Below are 24,789 nucleotides of genomic sequence, written 5' to 3'. Positions count from 1 at the left end.
GATGGACTGTTAGTACAGGGGAGTCAAAATATTTGACAGGGTTGGAAGTTTGAATCTGAAATTAAGGAAGGAAGAAGACAGATAGAATATACATATTTAATATTTTTTGTTGACTTATTATGAAATTGTAAAATATCTAGTGATTGGTAATCATGTATAACATTCTTTCATTCTTTTTAGAAATCATCAGTATGATATAACTTGGGGTATATAAATTAATAAATTAAACATCTTATGTAGCAAGAAATTTCTTATAGATGGAAAATAATTAGTCTAGAATGTGTTTTTCTTTTCTTTTTCTTCATAGAATATTTATAGTTTAGCAATCAAGAGAAAAACATATCTAGCTACAGGGAAATATTAACTTACTGGAAACAAGTGAGGGTTGGAGGCAAGAAAGGCATCTGGTTGTAGAAATGTTGGAAGATAAGAAAACAAAACAATGTAAGAGATGGTGGAAATAATGTATGAGCTAAAATGGGAGGGGTGTGGTGAGGTCCAGATCAAATGAGGTGGAAGAAAAGTGAGAATGTAAAGTAAAGCTAAGAGAGGACCAAATACCAAAGAAGACAAGCAAAGTGGGAAAAAGAGACAAAATGTAATGGGAGAGTGATATGGTGGTGAGTAAGATGTGTTTGAGAATATAAAGAATTAAAAAGCTATAAAGAAGCTGAAAAATGTATGGTGACATGCATTAGAAGGTGGGAGAGGAACAAAAGGTGAATATAATTAATTGAACTATGAACAAACACAATAACTATAATACACATATGCTGCTCAAAGCATATAGTGTCATATACAGTGTATGTACAGAACTGCATACAGCATATACACACAACCTGGTTATGTATATATATATATATATATATATATATATATATATATATATATATATATATATAATAATGTAGATTTAATCAAAAGATTAAATGTGGTACTTAAAATGTTTGAGGCACCAGAATTTGGTAGGGTAAAAACCAAAAACAAAATCAAGAGATTTGGTGAATAAAATTTGAAGATAAGCAACAAAAATTCAATAGGTTATAGCAGTACGTACGTTTCGTACAAGCTCCATTTATTCATGTAGTGAGAACACCACATAGAATGTACAATTAAAATGTACTCCTCAGCTGCATAATGGAATTTCATTTTAGAAAGTCATTTTGAAGATGTTTGCAAATAACAAGAGTAAGAGAAGAAAACATACCATCTCGACTATGCTGCTGTTTAACAGACTAGTGAATCAAACAAGAATTTAAAATCTTAAATTCTTATTTTAAATTCTTGTTTGATTCACTAGTCTGTTAAACAGCAGCATAGTCAAAATGGTATGTTTTCTTCTCTTACTCTTGTTTTTGCAAACATCTTCAAAATGACTTTCTAAAATGAAATTCCATTATGCTGCTGAGGAGTACATTTTCATTGTACATTCTATGTGGTGTTCTCACTACATGATTAAATGGAGCTTGTACGAAACGTACGTACTGCTATAACCTATTGAATTTTTGTTGCTTATCTTAAAAAAAATATATATATATATATATATATATATATATATATATATATATGTATATATATATATATAATAATCATTTAACCTCCGTTTTCTATGCTGGCATGGGTTACATAGTTTCACTGGAGCTATAAGCCAGAGAGATGCACCAGGCTCCAGTCAACTGTTTTGGTTCAGTTTCTATGGTTGGATGCCCTTCCTAATGCTAACCACTTTACGGTGAGTGTCTTTTATGTATCACCAGCATGGATACCCCTTTACCTATTGTGGCACAGGTGCCTTTTACATATCACTGGCATGGGTTCCTTTTACATGTCACCAGCACTGGTCACAATCACAATTTCACTTAGTTTGATGTATCTTCTCAAGAACAGCAACTTGCCAGAAGTCTCAGTCACTTGTCATCACTTCCATGAGATTCAACAACTGAAGATCATATTTCCCCACCTTGTCCTATATCTTCCTGGGTCTCTCTCTTCTACAGGTTCCCTCTAAAATTAGAGCTTTGCACTTCGTTATGCAGCTGACTTTGTGTGTATATATATATAATATCAACAATAATAATGATAAGGATTATTATAAAGTTGCATAGCATTACAATATATCAGTCATTATCATTATCATCATCATCATCATTTAACATCTGTCTTCCATGCTGGCATGGGTTGGACATTTTGACAGAAGTTAGTAAACCAGAGGATTGAATTAAGCTCTGCTTTCACATGGTTTTACAGCTGGATGCCCTTCCTAACATCAGCCATTTTACAAAGTGGACTGGATGCTTTTTACATGGCACCAACACTGGTAAAGTCACCAAGTAACTTGCAAGATAAAGATTCCTTAACTGAGAGGAGGAGTAGTATTGTGTAATGTGATGAGAGGTTAAAGATAGGACAGAAACAAGTGTCTTGCTATAGAAGAGATACATAGTTACCCCAGTAGAAGAGAGAGAGAGAAAGAAGGAAAGAGAGAAAGAAAGAAAGAAAGAGAGAGAGAAAGTGAGAGCAAGAGTGAGAGAAAGCAAGAATAAGAGAGAGCAAGACAGAGTGAGAGAAATGGTGGCGATGTGGCAGGGCATACTCTCAAGGTACCAGGATATGAATATAAATGGAATGAAAGAGGATTGCCCAGCGTAAGTAAGAAGTGCAAGGAAGTGCAAAAGGGGGAGAGGGGGAGGAAAGTGGGGGAATGCAGTGAGTGATAAAACATGGGTATATAGTGGGGGGCTAACAAGATAGCAATGATACAACTGGCTGGGAGAGGACGGAGAGAGAGAGAGAGATGGCAGAAAGAAATAAGCATAGTGCTTGAATAAGAGATGTAGCTTGTTTCATTGGGATAGGGCATGTGAATTAATGTTACATGTGAGTGGAATACACAGTGCTTTGAGAATGCAGTTTTTCTGAGGTAGGTAGGTCTTCTCAAGAACTTCATATCACCAGACGTCTTGGTCTGTTGAAATCTCTTCTGTGAGGCTCAACATTTTGAGATTAGCCCTTAGTACTTAATCTCATGTCTTTCTAGGTCTCCCTTTTCCATAGGTACCATCCACTTCCAGTGATTGGCACTTCTTTTTTATACAGCTATCTTCATTCACATGTTCCAATCTATCGTAGTCTTCTCTCTTGCATGTTACATGATTCCGCTTGAGCGTAACTTTCCTCTCAGCACATTTTCAGTCATACATGCACACTGATGTTGCACATCTATAAGAAGATACAAGCTTCATTCCTCTCCATTCTATGCATGTCATCTGCATTCTGGGCCCATGTCTCACTATCATGAAGCATAGCTGTTTGTACACGCACACACACACACACACACACACACGCATGCGCATTCCAGGCCAGGCACACACACCACATCCATGAACAGTCCTTGAAAACCTCATGTAATGGTCACATGGCAATATAGTTTTCTTCAGCAGCACCAAAGCATAATTACAATACATATCAAAGAAAAAGTCTTGCATCAACTGTCCCTGCACAAGAATGATGCTTAACAAAAGGCTTCAAAGTTGCTACAAATGCTTATAATGATCCCTCAATGCCATATCTGCATATTTCAAACAAATCTTCTTCAGATGGTCGAAAATACTTAATTTCTGATTAGTAACTGAGTGACCAAAAAACATTGTCTAAAATCTCCAACTCCTTCAAAGCTGGTTCCAAGTTTGGTTGAGAAAGGAGGAGAGTGGTAAGCATAAGGTTAACACCAACAAGAGAACATATGCAACTGATCCTGGTAATGAGAGGTAGTCATCAGAGATTGCATATAAGAAGGTTACATCTGGGGACAGCTATCCTATGCTCCACATGCAATCAAAGAAACTATTATATCGGGGACCTTTGCTACAACTACACTCATAAATACCCTAGACAACATTTAGAAGGGCTATTCAGCCAATTCATGAAGTATCATTCGCCAACCTATAACAATCACTGAGCCCAGATACCTTATTTTCCTCTGCCTCTTCAGCCACTTTAAAACACTCTTTGCTTCTCTGAACTAGCAAACTCCACACCACACTTGCTCCAACCTACCCGTTACACCTGTCTCCTCATCACTCCCACAAGGTCACAATATTTTCCAGACTACAATATTTTGGTCAACTATTTCTCCCCAAAACCCTCTGAATTCTGTTCCTCATCTTAAAAATTTCTTTGACTAATTTATCCAGAAAGTAAAATATCCAGCTTATAACTTGAACGTTCGTTCCTATCTCCGTTCCTTTACATTTGTTTTCCATTAGGCATTTCAGAAAGTTACATTAACTGGTTATACATTTTGCCCAGCCACAAAGGACATCATTTCAATCTGCTGAAGGGTACAAGAACGTACTGGCTCTCAGAAAACGTTGTTCGGAATGAGATACATTTTTTTTCTTTCGCAACAGAAACGTAAGAAAATCTGTATTCACTATCCCATTATAGCCGGATTTCAAAGGCCAATATAGTCAATATATCAATAAGCTAGTCTGTGAATGAAGCTGTAACACTCGTTGTGTTGGTGTAATTTAATTAGCAGACACCGAACGTTTTCGCTTCCAACATGGCGTCGTGTTCATCCCACATTGCTGGATATGCATAACTAAACGTCTATTCATCAATGTTTTAATTTTAGTAACAGTCCTAGTTATGTAACAAAAAATATTGAGGAATACAGAGTATTTGCTTGTTAGAACAACGATAGAGGTAAGGCATTAATTTTATATCTTTTAAACATTCTATCGTCTCGTGCTGCGAGATGAGGAAAAGTCAAGTACAAAGCATGCGAGTTTTTATTGCTTTTATTGTATCACCTGTTTTTATATCTGATAATATCTCTACTTATGACTTTCTCTTATCAATTTATATTTTCATACTGATTGCTCTTAGTAATCAAATATGATATAATTGTTTGGAACATACAAACATAAGGCAAAGATACGACAATTTAAAGAGACAGATAGACAGTTTACTACTTCATCTTAGAGACTTCGAAAACTGCCGAAGTGACTACATTCCAATTCCTACAATATGCATGGATATATATATGTATGTTACATATTAAAACATTAAACAATACTGAGCTGAGGGTAATAAAAAAAACACGTTATAGAAAAATAATTATCAAATAATAGGTCTCGGGTCCCAGTCACTATTTTCCTCAGTAATTTCATATAATATTTATGCAGTGTTATTTTATTTCGTATATCTCAGTAGATTGTATAGTTTCGAGTGAGAAATTTACAACAACATTACAGTATTTGTTAGTTGTAAATAACGATGAAATATATTTGAATATAGCATCAAACGACATTAATTAGCTATTTTGGAAAGTGTAATCCGCGCTGTTTAGTTTTGCGCCAGAAAGTAAAAGGCACCTCGAAATATGCGGCTTCTGTAAGATTGCCTATCTATCTATCTATCTATCTATCTATATATATATATATTACACACAAGAAATATGCGTGTGTTGCACACACATACACAGGTGTGTGTGAATTTAGGAAGAGCAGAGCTCATGTCCCCTTTACGGAACTTTCCAGATTAGTAGATGAGAGGAAATTATCCTCAACCGGACACCTGTTTAATATGATTGCCTCGGAGTGAACTCCTCCAGAGGCCCCCAACTGTGCTTGCTGGTGGTGTTTTGCGGAATTCCTATTTAAGCATCCCATATAACCCCTCATAACCTTTTCATTTTTGGGAATTTACAGAAAATCTTTGCAAATTTGTGTTCTGTACATGGGAATTCATACGATTATGCAAAAAAAAAAAATCTTTTTTGATTCTTATTACCCCCAACTAAAATCTTCACAGCTATCGGAGAGCCTGAGATCAGTGCTGGGATTTTTTCATAGTGACATAAAACGGTTATGAAAAAGATCATTTATTTTAAGAGCATACTTCTCTGTTAGTAAATGTTTTTTTTTTCCCGAGTGACAAAGAAACGAGGAAAGTACCTGGTGGTTGTGGGATGTGCTGAAAACAACAGCTAAATCTCCCTTAAATCACACACTTTTTCATCTGAAAATTATTTTGAAATTATGAACAGAAACAGAGGGCAGATTCGGACTGTCTGTATTTTAAAACCATTATTAAAAAAAAAAACACACATTTTGAGAAGGAGTGGAAATTTTAGGATTTGTGAGGTGGGGTGGGGATAATTACATAACTTTTTTTGCATAATCGTATGAATCCCCATATATACGACACAAATTCGCAAAAATTCAAAGGATACACCCCCATTCCTGAGCCTATGCGGGATTCAGTCCCACTGCGTAGCACCTTAGGGAAATGTCAGGATTTGGTAGATGGAAACTGAAAGACGCCAGTGGTATATATGTGTGTGTTTGTGTGTTCAACACTGCTTGACAACATTGCAATATTCTAGAGAGAGTTGGTATGAGACGTTGTCATTCACCCTCTTTTTCAGCTTATTGTCTTTATCTATGTCATGAAGGAAGGTTGTGTAGGCGAATGGTGTGTACCAATAACGAAGGGTTGTCAAATATATATATATATATATATATATATATATATATATATATATATATATTTACTTGGAGAATGGAGCAACAAATACAAGAAAAAGCATTTTCGTTGGACTAGATAGCCGTTGTTTTATTATGTGGAACTTGTGAAATGAGTCAGTGTGGAGGTTTAGGTTATGTAATGAGTCATTTTGTATATTATGTCTTAGTCACTTACGTACGTTTCGATGCAGCCAGTAGTTTGGCCGATCTCTTCAGAGTGTTGAAGGGTATATTCGAAGTTTGTGGTGTGCTTCAGACTACTCCTGAAGGATCGAGGCAAACCTACCACTTACCTATATATATATATATATATCTTGATTCAGTTGATTCAGTCATTAGACTATGCTTGTGATGGGGCACCACCTTGAAAGGTTTTAATTGAATGAATAGACCTCAGTACTTATTTGTTACAGAAAGCCAGCTACCTATTCTATCAGCTGCTTTTTGCTGAACTGATAAGTTATGGGGATGTAAACAAACCAACAGCTGTTGCCAAGTGGTGTCCAACACACACACATACATACGCCCAGACGCACACACACATGCACAGAAATATATGCACAAACACACACACAATTACGGCTGGCATCTTCCTGTTTTCATCTACCACATCCAGATATTTTCTCAAGGTGGCATACAGTGGGGCTGAATCCCACATAGGCTCAAAAATGAGGGTACAGGGGGTGCAAGCAGATCACCTAAACTTTTTTGGGATGGGGGCAACGAAAATGCTTCGTACATTCTGAATTGGACTTGGATTTGCACCTTCTAAGCCAATTTCTTTCTCACACATGCCACGCCTATGCCTATATATATATGTGTGTGTGTGTGTATAAGTAAAGGTAAGATCCAAGGATTAAGATGTAGGAAGATAGTAAGTTTCGAGCTGTCTGTAGAAGGTATAAAAAACCAAATTTCTGGGACAATAGTGGTTTATTGATATAAAAGGTTGAAAATTTTTCCTGTAATGAAGTTCAGTAAGCTGAAAAAATTGCTTTATAGTTTATGGTTAGCAACAGCGATTACTGTGTATGTGGAAATAAATCCAATATTAGGGAATGGAGTAGAATGGAATATATATATATATATATATATATATATATAATGAATCAGTTTAAGAAAAATAGAGAATATCTAATTTTCTATTATATATATATATATATATATATATATATATATATACATACATATATATGTATATACAAGTGGAGAATGGAGAAACAAACACAAGAGGAAGAAGGTCGATTGCGCTAGTTAGCCATTGATTTAATTATGTGGAGATTATATAATGAGTCATTAACGATCGTTTCGATGTGCCGATTTAAAAACAACCACGTGTGGAATGCGTTTGACCAAAATTGGAACTACGAGCTTGAACAGCACCTGCCCTACCTCTCCTTCACAGAAAGACTATTAACACAACTTCAACTAAAATGTAAGACTAACTTTACCTAACTCTATTCTTATACCACTATATGCATTACTATATCTCCTAACTGTTATTCCTGCATCTCTCACACCATGAACTTAAACATACTTCTCAACATTCTGAAGAGATCTGCCAATCAAATTGGCACATCGAAACGATCGTCAATGAATCATTATAAAATCTCCACATAATTAAATCAATGGCTAACTAGCGCAATTGACTTGCTTCTTCTTGTGTTTATTTCTCCATTCTCCACTTGATTATAATTATAAACTGCGGTTTAAACGATAAATTACCTGCCTCCGGATACCTTCTAACAAAGATGGTACCCACACAAGTAATCTCCAGGAGTGCCTTCAGATTTAATTATCCCCTGGTTGCTTAGATACTTCAGATTACCCCTTGAATGTTTAAGCAATCCTATCATATACCTATATATATATATATACACACACACACACACACACACACACACACATACACACACATACACACACACACACACACACACACATACATACACACACACATACACACACACACACACACACACACACACACATACATATATACATATACATACAATAGGTAGGTAGGATGGCAAAATGATTAGTTTCTGATTTCTCATTATTTTCTCTCTACCATTACTTTGCAAGTATCGTATCATCATTGGGAGTAAAAATTGGTCAGCATAGTTGTTGTTGTTGAAGTTGAGAGAGTTTGAAACAGTCAGGTGACAGGTACTTTTTTTGAACTCATTTTTCCTCAACCTTGACCCAATTATAATTGAGCTTGCTAATAAAATATTTGGATAATTTTTGGTGTTTAGTGATCAATATTCTTTTCTTTGTTGGATTTCAATTTAATTTTTTCCCCATACTAGTGTCTAATTTGATAATTTTCAATTTTCAAAACATGATGTTTAAACTGGGGCAGAATCAGTAATGACTTATTTCAATAGTTTCTTCTCTTTAACTGCATGATGCATAAATATATCATGAAGAGAGTAACTCCTGTAGATCATGCAGAAGCCAGAGAGAATATTTTATGCTAACTTTTTAGATTTAGTCAATTTTTGTTAATTTCATTATCAAGTGCCATTTTTCCATGATCAAAGATGGATCTCGATGTGTATGAGTCTTTTCTCAAATATAATTCTGTTGAACTGAAGAGAGAGCAAAATCTTATTGTGTTTTACTTATTTTGCCCCACTAAATTTGTCTTTTATATGTTCAAAGAGAATGGAGATAATTTTCTGAAATAGTGTTCAGGTTGTCATAGTGTTTTTAATGAATTTAGAGAAGGTCATTTGCTTTTGTAAGTAGTGAACATGTGTAAAAAATATATTTTGTCTTAAAGTCAAAAATGCAGTGAATCTTACTCATTGTGCCCCCCCCCCCCCATATCTTTTACTTGTTTCAGTTATTGAACTGTGGCCATGCTGGGTTACCACATTGAAGGGTATTAGTTGAATTAATCGATCCCAGAGCCACTGATGTAAACAAACCAACACCACCTGTCAAACGGTGTTGGGGGAAAATACTGCTGCCAAGACACATAGATATAGATATATTAAAAACAAAGACTGGAAAATTCGGTTTATTTTTATTTCCATGTAACAAGTGTTGGATTATAACACCTGTACATATATATAGCCTGAATAACCTTGGTCCTGGAATAAATATTATTCAAAACAACTGCTATTGATTAGGTCTACCTATTGGCTACAATCATAAGCCCAACTTACATCTCCTTGATTATCAAAACCCTTCCTACCTCCATAGTTGAGACACTAACACCTCTTTTCCTACCTCTCAGATAAACAATTGTATTGACCGACATGGGATATAGACAGAGCACAATCACACTGGCAGTGAGAAAACCTGTTGCTGTTGTGTCCCCAAAGACTGTTTGATAAATGGGTTTTGCTTGCATTATAACATAGTATATAAATGTCTGGTCACAACTCTGCGTTGCCACCAGGCTAGGATCTACATAGGGGGTACTATCAACTTCAAGTGACACTATCTTACTCACCTATGCTCCTTCTCAAATAAGTCCTCTAAACAATTCCTTTCCCTATCACCTAGTCTTGGCATACCTTATACCTTATCTTGGTCTATAGGTTGTGGTTGCCAGGAACCACTCACAATATTATGCCAGAACGAGACCTCTTTATTGATTGATCTTCTTATGCAATCTCTTGCAAGCACAAAATCTATAGCGCCTTTGCCCATTATGTACAATCATTATAATTTCTCTTCATTTTAGCTAAAATTCTTGTTTCTCACAGTATCTTTTTTGTTCCCCACTGCTACCACACTCTTACCTCAATGCTTAATTTTCCTATGCCTATCGCTTCTGATATTCTTAACTGCTTTACTGTTTGAGAATTACTACTCTGAATCCCTCTGTTAGGTTTACTGAATACCTTTTTTCTTTGGCCAGCTATTAATGTTATTTTCTTTAAATCTGGTCTTTGTCAGATTATATGTTTATCTTGTCTTGCTTCTTAATTACCCTCTCTCTTTGCTTCCTCCAACTCCTATTCCTTCCTCTTTTCTTTAAAACTTTATGCTTGTAAAGACTACTAGAAGATTGCATTTGCCATTTTTTTTTTGAAAAGGGAGGCCTAACTTACTTTAACAATTTTATCTGAACTTGTTGGTCACACACCTATGACATTATGCACATGTCACTTATAAATATGGTTATGTAAGTTTGGTTTCTTGAAACAGCTGTTGAGATAGGGCATTACATAATTTTTTCAATATATATTTTTTTCAATATATATTTTTTTCATTATTTTATAATCTGTATCTTGTGTTCCATGTAAATATGTCTCCAGCCTAACTGTGTTTATCTACCTTATTACCTCTATGCACACACACACACACATTATGGGTTCATATATATATATATATATATACAGTGGTGGTGAGGGATCTCTGTCACTTGATGAGGATTCAGTTGTTTGATAAGTTGAATTATCTAATCCTGTATTAACATATAAATGGCTGAGTATTCTATGGACACTGTACCCTTAATATAATTCTCAAACTGAATCAGTGTGATACAGTGTATGACAAGGCTGTACTTTTATGTCACAGGTACAATCCTGATGGGCTTCTATTCCATTTACCCAATTTTACTCATAAGGTATGAGTCAGACTGAGACTATAGAAAGTGGCAGTCTGTTCAAGATTGAATCTGGGACCCCATGGTTGTGAAGCTAGCTTCTAAACTATTCAAATGCACTGCACCTACTAATGTTGTATAATGCACTTATTGTAGTATATATATATATATATATATATATATATATATATATATATATATATATATATATATATTATTGTAACCAGATTTGTCTCTGATTCCTCTGCATGCTATATCAATTGAAAAATAACTCTTAAAAGTTGTCCCTCCAAGACTAAAATTTGAAGTATGAATAGAAGACAGAAATTATGTCAAATCGAAAAATATTTCAATATAAAATGTCACAAAGAATGATTATTTTCTTTTGGGTAAAATTAAGGATGGGGAAGTACTTGTGGGTATTGCACAAGTTTAACCAATCAAAATGTGTTTAAAATTTAAAAAAGGAAGACCTGGCACTCCTTCATATGGTGTAATTGTTTGCAATATAACACCTCTCTCTGCCTTCTTTGTTTTGACTTTTTTTTTTCCAAATAATTTAGGTTTTGTTAGATTAAAAAAAAGATTGTTTCTATTGAAAGTTTTAAATTACTTTTTTCATTTAGAAAGTATATATTTTTTATGTAACTTTCAAAAGACTTAGTAAAAAAAATCACCCACTCTTACAAATTTAAGTTTTTATCCACTACAGTAATTCCTGGAAGACCATCCTCTGAAATGCAGAGATTGCTTTCTAGCATCCATGGCCCACAAGCTCTCCTGTTTCCCATATTGCAGCTGGTCATTTTGTTCTCTTATTTAAGTACGAATTTTGCAGAATATCCTTCTTTCTATTTCTCAACAATAAATGCTTCTGTAACTAGTACCTCCATGGAGAAAACCTCCATATTTGCTACCTGCTTTGCATTCAATCCCACAATGTACAGATTTGGTAAAAGTTATCCAAAACTATCCCTCTTCACTCCATTAAGCTCACTATTAAGTATGAAAGCACCTCTGAACACTTGAAACCATCAAGCCCGCTGGCCAATACAAGGTTCCTTCCTTAAACAGTGCGTTCTAGAGCTAGTCCCCATCTTTGCTAAACATCCTTCTCTCTTCTCTCTCTCCTCCTCTCTCCTTCATCCCAATGGTGTATCCCAATCTTCAGAATCATGCTAGAATCTTTCCCATTACCGAAAATGACAACTCTTCCTACTCTGCCAATTATTCAATAGTGACCTTCTTCTTCACAGTCAGAAAATACTTCATCCCTCAACAACTAGTAATCCTCTATAAGGCTCAGGTGACTCCCATGATTGAGTATTGATTCCATTGATGGAACGGTGCTGCTGCAACACACATATATCCTAGACTTCACCAAAGAAAGATGGCTAAATTGATAGGTATGAAGTCATGTGGCCTACAGACATGCTGTCTCTTGTCTCTGCCTTTTCTTTTCCTGTTATTACAATGGCCTCTGATCCTCAGAACTGGTTGACTTGGATCACTTCCACTCAGGTACTCCTGTCTTCTTCATTATTCATGTCATTCTATACTATGTACTACATCCAGTCATTCCTTTCCAGAATGTCAGTCAGGAATTCCTTCTTTGCCCATGTTTTTTGTGCAGCCACCAGCTTGTAATTGTTCAAGTAGAACAGTAACAACACCAATATCGATGATCTCAGGATGGTATCAAATACCAGTGGACACAGTGCTACTAAACATAATACAAATATAGTAGCAGACTGCATCTAAACAAAGTCTTAATGGTATGGCATGAAGTCACTCACCAGTATACACAACCTCAGGCCTACAGACATATTGTTGTCTCACTTTACCCCTTTTATCACTATTACAATAGCCTTTGTTCCTCACACTTGGCTGATCTTGTGTCACATTTAATTAACCCATCTGGCTCACTTATTGCTCCTTCTCTCATCATGCATACACATTTCCCTTGTTCTTTCTCTCCACAATGTTATTCTTCTTAAATTCCCTCTTTACCCTTTTATCCTACAGCTATCTCCTTGCAGTTGCTCAAAAGGCCCATCAACCATGTTGATCTAACTGATCTTAGAGAGTCTGGGAAGGACATAGTCACAGCCCCTTCCTCCTGGCCTGGGTTGTGTAGTCAAGAAGCTTACTTCCCAACCACATAGTTTTGGGATCAGTCCCACTGCATGGCACTTGGACAAGTATTTTCTTCTATACTCTTAGGCTGATCAAAGTCTTGTGAGTGAATTTGGTACATGGAAACTGAAAGAAGCCTCGTATATATATACACCAGCATACACAGCCTCAGGCCTACAGACATTGTTTTCTCACTTTACCCCTTTTATCACTATTACAATAGCCTTTGTTCCTCAGACTTGGCTGATCTTGTGTCACATTGAATTAACCCATCTATCTCACTTATTGCTCCTTCTCTCACCATGCATAATATGCCACCCTCTGGGTCTCACACTAACCACATTTCCCTTGTTCTTTCTCCCAACAATGTCATTGTTCCTACACTGGTTTCAGCCATTACATTATGGTCATTTATTTTCTCAGTTTAATTAAATATCTCTGGAAATTTGTAATTTTTTTCTACAAGGTCTAAAGAGGGATTTTGTGCAAATTTTTGTCTTTTGCTGCTTCTGTTGCCTTGAAACACTTGCTTTCATTTGGATGTGTTTTTTGCCTGCTTAAGTTCTTGAGTATGTTAGATTAGGTGACTCTATAACCACTTTGTTTTCAAAAACTCAATGAATGCAAATGAAACAGCATTAAATTAAAATCATCACTTATATATCCTACTAATGTACACACCGTGAGAAGACATGAATCTATGAAATTGTCTGAGATAAAATCTCTTTATAGACTTGTGTTAAAAAGACAATAGATATCAGATTGAGACAAACATTGTTGCTGCAGTGACTCATGAAAATGACAGATGTGTTTTGCCTTTCTTGGGGCTTACGACCTGGCAAGCTTCTGTGATACCAATGAATCCTTTATTTGATGTATATTGAGGCATGAATTTTGTTTATGCTATTAACAGTTGGGGGTGCACAGTGTTGAAAAACCTCAAGAAAAGCATAAAGTGTGTGTTGTCCTCATAAATCGCTGCTGCTACAATGTTTGCCTTGCTCCTGTATATATTGCTTTTAATACAATAAGTATACAAAGATTTTTATCTCAACCTATTCTACAGCTTCATGCTTTCTTATGATGTATATGCCTTTAGTATGATACATAGATTGCAATTTTAATTTAATGGTGTTTTAATTGCATTTATTGACTTTGTCTACAGCCTGGCAAGCTTCTTCAGTATCAGTGAATCTTATTCACTCAATATTGAGGCACAAATTTTCTTTAAACATGTGACACTTGTGTACTGCATTGACAAGCCTCAAGAAAGGCAAAATGTGTTTGTCATTCTTGTGAATTACTACAGTGATGATATTTGTCTCACTTCAAAATATATTGTAGTTTTAACACGAGTCTATGAAGAGATTTTATCTCAGGCAATTCCACAGTTTTATTCTTTCTGATGGTGTGTGTACATTTACTATGATACACATTTTGCCACTTTATTTTCATTTATCCAACCTTCAAAGTAATTTTCCAAATCAGGCTATTCATGGATGCCAATTCTTGCAACACATTTCTTCTTTGGCATCTTCGGGGAAGCTTTACTTTTCTTCCAATCATGTACCAGCTTTTCATTTCTTCTGCACTTCTATATTGCTGCAGTTTTGTTTGAAGAAATCTGAAATGCAACAACTTTTAGTCTGAAAGTAGCTTCATATTTCATTCTTTTTGTTGATGGAGCCATGGGAATAAAATATATTCAGCTTTAATATCTGAAAGTGATCACAATGAAATCTGAACAGTTAAAACAAAGGACTAACCATTTTGAGTGTTGGTCATGTGGGCTTGGTAATGTCATTGTCTATTTGTACACATCTCTGATGCAAATAGCAGGAGGTGGTGGTAAGTATGGTTTAAGTACTTCACAGAAGTGGTATCAATTTATTATATGATGTATGGTATGTATATTATAATTGGCAGTTAAGTCTACTCTAGGGCAGTCATCTGTAAGTATTGCTTACTTAAGTATTTTGTAGTAATTTTAATAGTATATATGTATTATAATAATCAGCTAGAACAGTGTTTGTCAAGTGGGTAGTACTGCTTCTTGGGGAAGGTAGTTGAACATTTTTGTGAGTAATGCGGACAAAGGGGATGGTGGTGAGGTGATAGATACATCTGTATAGTATTTTTTAGTTTTTGTCTTCTATTAAATTTTACAAAAGTTTTAAATGTGATGTTATGATAAACTGCTTGTTAATTATGATCCAAGCAGTTATAACAATTACAGTAGCAATGACAATCATCATCATCATCATCATCATCATCATCAACAACATTTAATGTCCATTTTCCATAGTGGCATGAATTGGATAGTTTGACAGGATCTGATGTGCTGTAGGACTACACTGAGTTCCATTGTCAGATTTGGCATGGTTTCTCTGTTTGGATGCCCTTCTTAATGCCAACATTAACAACAATAATATACTTCGAAATTTGTATATTCATTTGAAATGAATAAGAACAATAAATTAAAGTATATTTTAAAAAACATTGTCAAAATCTGTGGGTATTTCCATACAGGTAACAAAGGTGGTCATTGCACCTGTTGCATTATGTGATATACTTACTGACTTGCACATGCATATATATGCAAACATACCTGCTTGTACATTGTTGATTGCAGCTATGAGTGTGTCATCTTTTAATATCACAATACACTGACATGTTTAAAAAGCTTGTATAAACTTGTACAATATATATGTGTTTGTGTGTGATCATCTAGAAAATGCAATTGTAAATCAGAATGCATAAATAAATCTCAACTGGTAGTAATGGAGTTATATTTGAAGCCCAAAGAATACATACCTATGTTGGATTGAAACCAATAACTGAGGTTGATAACTAAGGTGACCTGATAAGCAGTAGGGGAGGATGTTCTGAAAGTGTAGTCACTAGAATAGGATAAGGCGGCGAGCTGGCAAAAACGTTAGCACACCAGGCGAAATGCTTTGCGGTATTTCATCTGTCTTTACGTTCTGAGTTCAAATTCTGCCAAGGTCGACTTTGCCTTTCATCCTTTTGGGGGTTGATAAATTAAGTACCAGTTGCGTATTGGGGTCAATCTAATCAACTGGCTTCCCTCTCCAAAAATTTTGTGCTTTGTGCCTAGAGAAGAAAAGAATAAGAATAGGATTGTGAAAGTTGAGAGCTGTTACTTCTGTTAGCAATAGGCAGATTGTATGATGCTACATGGTAGTGAGACATGTGCCCTGAATGTAGAGGACATGTGAAGACTAGATAGGTATGAAGTTACTTTGCTTTGCTGAATGTGCAATGTTAGTATGCATGACAAAGTGTAAATGTATTGAGAGAAAAGTTAGACATGAGAAATCAGATGTGTGCAAAAGAGAAGACTGTTTAGGTTTGGTCATGTGAAGTATACAGATGAGGACAGTTTGCATAAAGAAATGCTGATTGCTTAAAATGGAAGGAACTCATGGAAGAAGGAGACTCAGAAAGACATAGGATGAAGTAACATATTGAAGGCTGATCTCAAGACGTTGAGCCTTATGGGGGAGATGACAAGGGACTGAGATGGTTGGTGTTTTGCTGTGCTTAAGAAGACCATTAGAGCAAAACGGATTTCCTAAAATCATTAGGTTATGCTTGTACATGAGAAACCCTGTTCCCCTCTCTCCCCTTTCTCTAACACATCAAGCTTTTTCCTCATTTTCATCCTTCCTCCATCTATGATACCACTTGGCTGCTGTACTCACCTGAGAGCAGAATTAGCACATATTACATCCCTCCCCTCTCCCTGGAACCATTTCTATTTCTTATCCTCTCAGACCACACTATTGCTATCAATCACCCCTTTTCTGTACCTTCAGCCACTGCTCTCTCTCCCCTGTATTACTCTCCATTATAACCAAACACCTCTCTTATCTGCTATCATTCTCAATGCCCTCTCATATCTACCATCATGTCCCACTTACTGTAGCCCCTTTATATCTCCCTCTCTACTATTTCTATGCCTTGCACATCATCCTACTACTTTCTGTTTGATTCTCCTTCCTGATCCACTCCAATATCTCCCACCTTACCCCTCTATATACTGGTATTTCCCATCATCCACAACCTCATCCTTATTCATCACTCACTACATTAACCTCCACCTGTTTATTCTTCCCTGACACTCCTATCCCCTCCCATGACTCACTGTCTCTATCCTCTCTTAAGCTCACTTTCTTGTAACTTGAGTGTTTGCTCCAGCACTTCGTCACTACCTTTCTTTTATCTGTTTCAGTCATGTAGTTCCTCTATAGCAAGACACCCATGCTTGTCTCTCTGTCATACTTTAACCTTTCAATACCTGGCATACAACCACCCACTTCAACCTTTCCCTCTCAAATATTCTCTTTAGTAGTGAGAGCTCTTTTCCTTTCCTTTTCCCCCCCTTTTCTTTTCTGTTTTGCAAATTACATAACAACCTAACTAGTACTGGTGGCATGTAAAATTCACTCTATAAAGTGGTTGGCATTAGGAAAGGTATCCGGCTGTAGAAATCATGCCAAAGATGACACTGGAGTTCAACATGGCCTACCATCTTGCTGGTCCCTGTGAAACTGTCCAACCTACACCAGCATGGAAAATAGAAATTAAATGATGATGATGTGATGAATGATTAAGCATTGATGTATCAGATATTCACTTATTGTAGGACCCTGTTGTGGTAAGTAGTCAGCCACATCAAACTTGTACCTGGAATTAAGTTATTCTGGCCTGATATTACCTTAAGAATGAGAAAGGGAGCATTGAATTGTAGCAAGAGTGCATTGGAAAAGTTAGTGAAATAAAAGAGGTGATAATTAAAAAAGTTTGAGAAGCTCTGAGAACGTCTCTGGGACAGCATCAGTAAGCATATTATCTGTTTGAGAGTTGATCAATACAGTAGGTATGGGCCTAACACCTAAGAATCTTTAAGATTGACTTGTATACTGGATCAATCTATAAGCCACGGTTTACAGTTATTATTGATAAATATTTATGAGATATAATGCAAATAGTAGTTATAATTAGAGCTCATCAAATATGTTTTTCCCTGCTATTTATTATTTATGTTGTTGTTGTCATTGTTGTATATGTTATTGTTGTTTGTTGAACTGTTATTTCTGCTCATTATTTTAAATACTATTGTTGTCATCTGGATATGTTTTTATTGCTGCAATATCTTGTTTTCCAGCATAATGAACAACTCTACAATTGTACCCAACCCAGGAGACTGTTCCATAAACAATTTATATCCTGCTATTGTACAATGTTTTGCTGTTATCTTTGCTGGTTATTGGGCTGGATGGACAAAAATAATTACTTTCAAAACTGGAAAAAGCATTGGAATTTTTGTATGGAATTTCTGCTTACCAGCGATGGTCATGCAAGGAATGTGGGAACTCCACTGGGAAGAAGTTAACTACAAATTCATTTTGTGTGTCTTAGTCTCTAAACTCATCATCTTCACTTTGGTCATATTAGTTACTTTTATTACCTACCGTCCAATCAACTTTGGTTATGCTGGTATTTTTGGTATTTTTACTACATGTAGCAATGATTTTGCCCTTGGCTATCCAATATGTAAGTATACAGTATATTTTAATAATTATTTGCATCAGCTATTTCTAGCTTAGTAATAAAGTGAGTATTTTAAGCATAATTGCCTCACTCATATGACAAATAAAATTCGAAGGTTTTTATTTGACTTATTTTTTATTTTAATTTGAAACGCTACCATATATTTTGTGACCAAGTTACTCGTATAGTTAATCAAGTTGTCCACAATGGAGTTACATCCAACTACTGGTGTAGCAGCATTTTAGTCAAGTGCTACAAAGGTGACACCTTAGACAGAAATAACTACAGAGGTATCAAACTGCTGGACTGGGTCATGAAAGTTACAGAGAGGGTCGTAGCTTAACTAATTTGAAAGAGAGCCTAGACGAAATGTAGTTTGGTTTTATGCCAGGGAGAAGTACTATTGATGCTATCTTCCTAGTAAGGCAACTGCAGGAGAAGCATGTAGCTAAAAATAAACCCCCCTACTTGGATTTCGTTGACATGGAGAAAGCCTTTGACAGGGTCTACTCCCTTATCTGGTGGTCAGTGCAGAAGCTAGGGATTGAGAAGAAGCTGGTGACAGCTGTACAAGTCATGTACAGGGATGCTGTCAATAAGGTGAAAATTGGCAATGAGTATAGCAATGAATTTAGTGTTCACCAATGATCACTCCTCAGTCTCCTCATGTTTATCAGTCCTCCAGGCCGTAGTAGACAAATTTAAGACTGGTAACCTTTAGGAGCTCCTCTACGTTGATGACCTTGTTCTTATAGCTAAATCTCTACTAGAATTAGAGAGGGGAGGAAGAAACACTGACTCAAGGGTCACTACATTAGAAAGCAATACATCAAAATATTGAGTTATCCTCAGATGTGTTATCTGATCAAATATTTGCAAAACAGTGGTCTCTGATAAAGGCACTCAGGATCCAAGGAGCTGTGTTAATTGGGCAATATTTCTATTTTATTTTTATTAATATATTTGATTCTTTTCTCTATATTCTCCAAGAAGACTGAATTCCTATAATATGTACTTTAAGCATGGTACATATATATATGACTTTGAGAAGGTGTCATCATCATGCTGGTGGCATGTAAAAAGTACCCACTACACTCTCGGAGTGGTTGGTATTAGGAAGGGCATCCAGCTGTAGAAACTTTGCCAGATCAGATTGGAGCCTGGTGTAGCCATCAGGTTTCACCAGCCCTCAGTCAAACCATCAAACCCATGCCAGCATGGAAAGCAGATATTAAACAACAATGATGATGATGATGATGATGATGATGATGACGATGAAGGAGTAGTAACTGGAAAAAAACCAGCGAGATAGCTCTAGGCCTAACTTTGGTGCATGAAAAACAATGGATAGAAAACTAACAGCTCCAGCAGCAGAAAATGTTTGAGACTATATATTGTTGTCATAATCATTTTTATATGAGATTGTTGTTAGCATATCATCATCATCATCATCATTTAATGTCCATTGTCCATGCTGGTATGGGTTGGATGGTTTGACCAGAGTTGGCAAGCTGAAGAGCTGTACCAGGCTCCAGTCTGATTTGGCATGGTTTCTATGGCTGGATGCCCTTCCTAATGCCAACCACTTCACAGAGTGTGCTGAGTGCTTTTTACATGACACCAACACAAAATTCTTGCAGGCCAATCCTATTCATCAGGAGGAGTGACCTTAACACTTCTGCTGTAGAGTACAGGTCTTCTTGAGTACAGCAAGGCATCAAGTATCTTGGTCCTTTGTCATCTTGTATGAAAGGTTCAGCATCCTTATCAAATGCTGCTGAATTATTCAGTTACTACAAGAGTTAACTTTATCTTCTAGTTGTCAAGAATTGATAAAATATATGTACTCGATATGTATTGTGGTTGATTCTATTAACTACATCCCAATTAACCAAGCTATCATTAGCCTTTGACCTTCAGATCTCATATATTTGGGGTTATTTTTTCAGAGATTTTACACAAATTGTTAAACTAGTTGAGAGTTATAACAAAGTTATTACAGAATATGGTTAACTTGTATATGATGCAATTTGTGCTTGTACTAAAATTCAGAGCCATAGATGGCATATTTCTGATGATGGCAATTGCAGGAGTAGTTTTCATTTAAAACGAAGCTACTCTGCATTTAAAGTTATACATAGAAAAAAGGTTATTACTGTCCACCAGACTATTAAAACTAGTCTGGTGGACAGTAAAGAACTAGATGTAGATGATTGGCTTGTGAGTGTCAATCAAGCCATGTATAAGATTAAAGTTGGCAGCAAGTTCAGAAAGAGATACAGTGTATTGGTAGGCTTTCACATTGGTCCCTTTCTATTTGTTATAGTTTTTGAGACTTTAACAGAAGAGTTCCAGACTAATCAACATTGGGTACTTTAATGTGCTGATGACTTGGTTCTTATAGCAAAATCTGTTGCAGAGTTGGAAGTAAAGTCCTAAATCAGGAAGAATAGTCCAGAGTTCAAAGCAATAACTTTTTAATTTTTAAAATATTAATATAGCAATGTCTGAAATTCTCATAAGAAAGGAACTGTAGATGTTCAGGGAACTGTCACTTCTATTTGCAAAAAAATGGCAATTTATCTCTGCAAAAGGCAGTCAGTGTGAAGCATGTTTAAGATGCCTGATACAACATAGTAGTGAGGCTTGGGTATTGGTTGTGGAAGATCTGTAGAGGCTAGAGAGAAATGCAAGGAGCATAATGGTTAGATGAATAATATTAATATGGATGAAAAGCAGATCCTAATTGAACAGAAGTAAACCAATGTATACAAGAGAGACAACAACTGCACTGGTACAGGAATGTAGTATGAATAAAAAAATAATGATTATTGGATATAGGCCGATGATTGAAGGTGCCTGAGATGAGGAAGACATGAGAAATTGTGTAGTAAGTTCTTGGGATAATGAATCACACATGAATTAATGAAAGATTGAAAGTGGTGATACATTGTAGGCCAGCATGGGAAAACACATTAAAATTACACTGAAATAAAATCTGTCTGTGGTTATGCAACGTATTCCATTACAAATAGAGGTCAATGTTAACATATTGAATTATTCACTTTTCAGAAAAATGCCATGTCCTATTGGAAGAGTTTATTTTTTTAAACAATATAAGCTTTTATTAAGTATATATTAATCAGTTAATTTTATCAAATTATTTTATTACCTGTATTTCTACTTCTTTTTATTGCAGTGAAAGCCTTATATGGTGACAATTCAATATATCTTAAATATATCTACCTGTTTGCTCCTATCTCGTTAGCTTTGATTAACCCTATTTGTTTCATTATGATGGAAATACATAAAAATCGAAATCCTAATAATTTTCAAGAAAACAGAAAACAACCTTATGTAAATTTAAAAATTCTTGTGGATGTAATCAAAAATCCCATAGTATTTATGACAATATTGGGAATTATGTTCAATTTTATCTTTCAACAAACAATTCCCATCATTATAAAAAATATTCTGACAGTGTTAGGTAAGTAACAATGTTTTTAATACTTTATTATATTTAATCTTAATTCATGTGCTGCATTGTGTTTCTACAATTTCCAAATTAGCATATGAGTGCAAAAACATTTTTGGTAGTCTGTTTATATGATTTTATTTTGAGTCCATCATTCATTCTCCATTTGAACACTTCATTTATGCTTCTAATATTCTTAACACTTTTAATATTAAGCTACTTAAGACTATCCATATTGATTTCCCATCAAAATCTATATATTGTGTCATATAGTACCAATGTACTATATACCAAGATATATAGTTACTGATATTTTACTAAACCTCTTAAAAATCTTAATTATTTAAAAAATAAACTGAAAAACAGAGATGGTTAAGAAAAATTGGCGATCATTCGCTGATTGTCAACTGGCTGTCAGCTGGTCAACATGTCTTTGTTTACATCAATTTGGCAATTTCCATAAAGAAAGATGGAAAGGGCGTGCCAGCAGGTAGCAGACTGCAGGGACTCCTAACCCTAACCTTCCCCCTCCCTTCCCCCTCTCTTAAAACCACATGTCACTTATCACTCGCTTTCTCTCTCTCTCTCTCTCTCTCTCTCTCTCTCTCTCTTTCACACTCTCTTAAAAACACATGCCAGTTATCTCTCACATGTCTTTGTTTACATCAATTCTCTCTCTCTCTCTCTCTCTCTAGAGAGAGAGAGAGAGAGAGAGAAAGCGAGAGATAAGTGACATGTGTTCTTAAGAGAGGGGGAAGGGAGGGGGAAGGTTAAGAACACATGTCACTTATCACTCACTTTCTCTCTCTTTCTCTCTCTCTCTCTCTCTCTCTCTCTCTCTCTCTCTCTCTCTAGAGAGAGAGAATTGATGTAAACAAAGACATGTTGACCAGCTGACAGCCAGTTGACAACTACTACTATCGAATGATCATCGCTGAAAAATTTGATTCATGTATAGTCTTGTTTATCTGATTTCCTTCACCTTTAAAAGGAGATCTTGAAACTTATGAAAAAATTCAGTATAATGTCCAAGTCAATGTCCAAGTCAATTCATTCATTTTGTATTGGTTGATGTGAATAATCTTGGTCACTAAAACACAGACTTTGAAATCAAAAAATATAATTTGTAAATAAGACCAATCCCATATTTTATAAGCAGCAGTTTTAATTTTACCTTATTTTTGCAGTAACTTGTTATGTGTCTCTTTGATGTGAATGTGCAACTTATTCAAAATACTGCAAGTAGATCATCAAGAATCTGTATTGGTGTCATTCTACAAGATGTGTGTCTCATAGTTTCTGTTTGTTTATGATAAATTGTTATGATAAAAATATACTGTGAGGATAATTATCTTGCTTATGAAATACATGTTTAAACAATTTCAAAAATCAAAATTATTTTTAATCACTGAACATTATAAACTTTATTTAACTTTTTTTTTTATTGTTGTATTTTAATGTGATTTTTCTTTTCCAGGTAATGCATTTGCTGCATCTGCCCTCTTCTACCTTGGTCTGAATTTGGTTGGAAAAACTAAGAATCAGCTTGGTATCCAATTAGTTGTTCCATTTTTATTGGTTCTTGCTAAAACGTATGTCTATATTTCTTATTTTACAAAAAAAAAAAATGAAACTCAAAAAAACAAAAAAAAAAAAATCAATGTGAATTTTGATGGCTTATGTGTTATGATGATTACTGGTTGCTTGATGGTAAATGGGTTAGAAGCAGATGTGTTGACAGTTACCCTACCTTTGTTTTATCAAAAATTTCTTTAGTTTCCTATGCTTTTCAATTACAGAATTTATTTTTTTATCTTTTACTTGTTGCAGTCATTTGGTTGCTGTCATGGTGGAGCACCCCCTTGAAAGGTTTTGGTCAAACAAATCAAGACTTATTTTTTAAAGCCTAGTACTTATTCTATCATTCTCTTTTGCCAAAACGCTAGGTTACAGGGATGTAAGCACACCAACACTGGTTGTCAAGTGGTGGTGGGGACATAGACACAAAGACACATAGACACAATGACACATAGACACAAAGACACACATATATGATGGGCTTCTTTCATTTTTTTATCAAATCCTCTCACAAGACTTTGGTCGACCTGATGAGGCCATGCAGTGGGACTGAACTCGAAACCATGTGGTTGGGAAGCAAACTTCTTACTACAGAGGTATTTCTAATGTTTTAATATTATATATATATACTATTGGTTCTTAATGCATCTCTGAAGAGCGGAATTACTGATAATAAGATGATCTTTAGATCACTTTGTGATTATAGTAATATCCGCGAAACGATCGTAAGATATTTAACTCTTTAAATTTTAGGTTCCTTTATATTTTATATTTTAGACTTTACAATATTCATGCTTAATTACGCATAAATTTTTATACGCATATATATTCACACATATATTTATCTATATTCAGATTTTTATATGTATTGATATTTATATTTTAAATTTTAAATTTATTATGTTGCCGTGTCATGTTGGATG

At 35.3% G+C, this 24,789-nt stretch overlaps 1 protein-coding gene across 5 annotated transcripts in view; it reads left to right on the top strand.

Annotated features, from left to right (window-relative positions):
- The first annotated feature begins 2,690 nt into the window (after positions 1 to 2,690).
- The window catches only part of LOC106875671 (lysosomal cholesterol signaling protein), a 50,339-nt gene continuing 28,240 nt past the window's right edge, over positions 2,691 to 24,789 (top strand). The window contains exons 1-4 of one of the 5 annotated variants that reach the window (XM_014923912.3): positions 2,691 to 2,920; positions 18,428 to 18,816; positions 22,013 to 22,300; positions 23,766 to 23,880. In XM_014923912.3, coding sequence (XP_014779398.2) covers positions 18,432 to 18,816; positions 22,013 to 22,300; positions 23,766 to 23,880 — 788 coding nt within the window. In that variant the 5' untranslated portion in view covers positions 2,691 to 2,920; positions 18,428 to 18,431. Of the gene's footprint in view, positions 2,921 to 4,549; positions 4,708 to 12,504; positions 12,622 to 18,427; positions 18,817 to 22,012; positions 22,301 to 23,765; positions 23,881 to 24,789 lie in introns of those variants that run through there. The other 4 variants (XM_089356652.1, XM_089356653.1, XM_052970168.2 and 1 more) reach the window with 4 other exon arrangements.

Source organism: Octopus bimaculoides, chromosome 8, assembly GCF_046866305.1.
Source record: "Octopus bimaculoides isolate indiv1 chromosome 8, ASM4686630v1, whole genome shotgun sequence".
Classification (NCBI taxonomy): Eukaryota; Metazoa; Mollusca; class Cephalopoda; order Octopoda; family Octopodidae; genus Octopus; species Octopus bimaculoides.
Note: the sequence above shows the minus strand (reverse complement) of the source record. Positions and strands in the feature narration are given on the sequence as shown.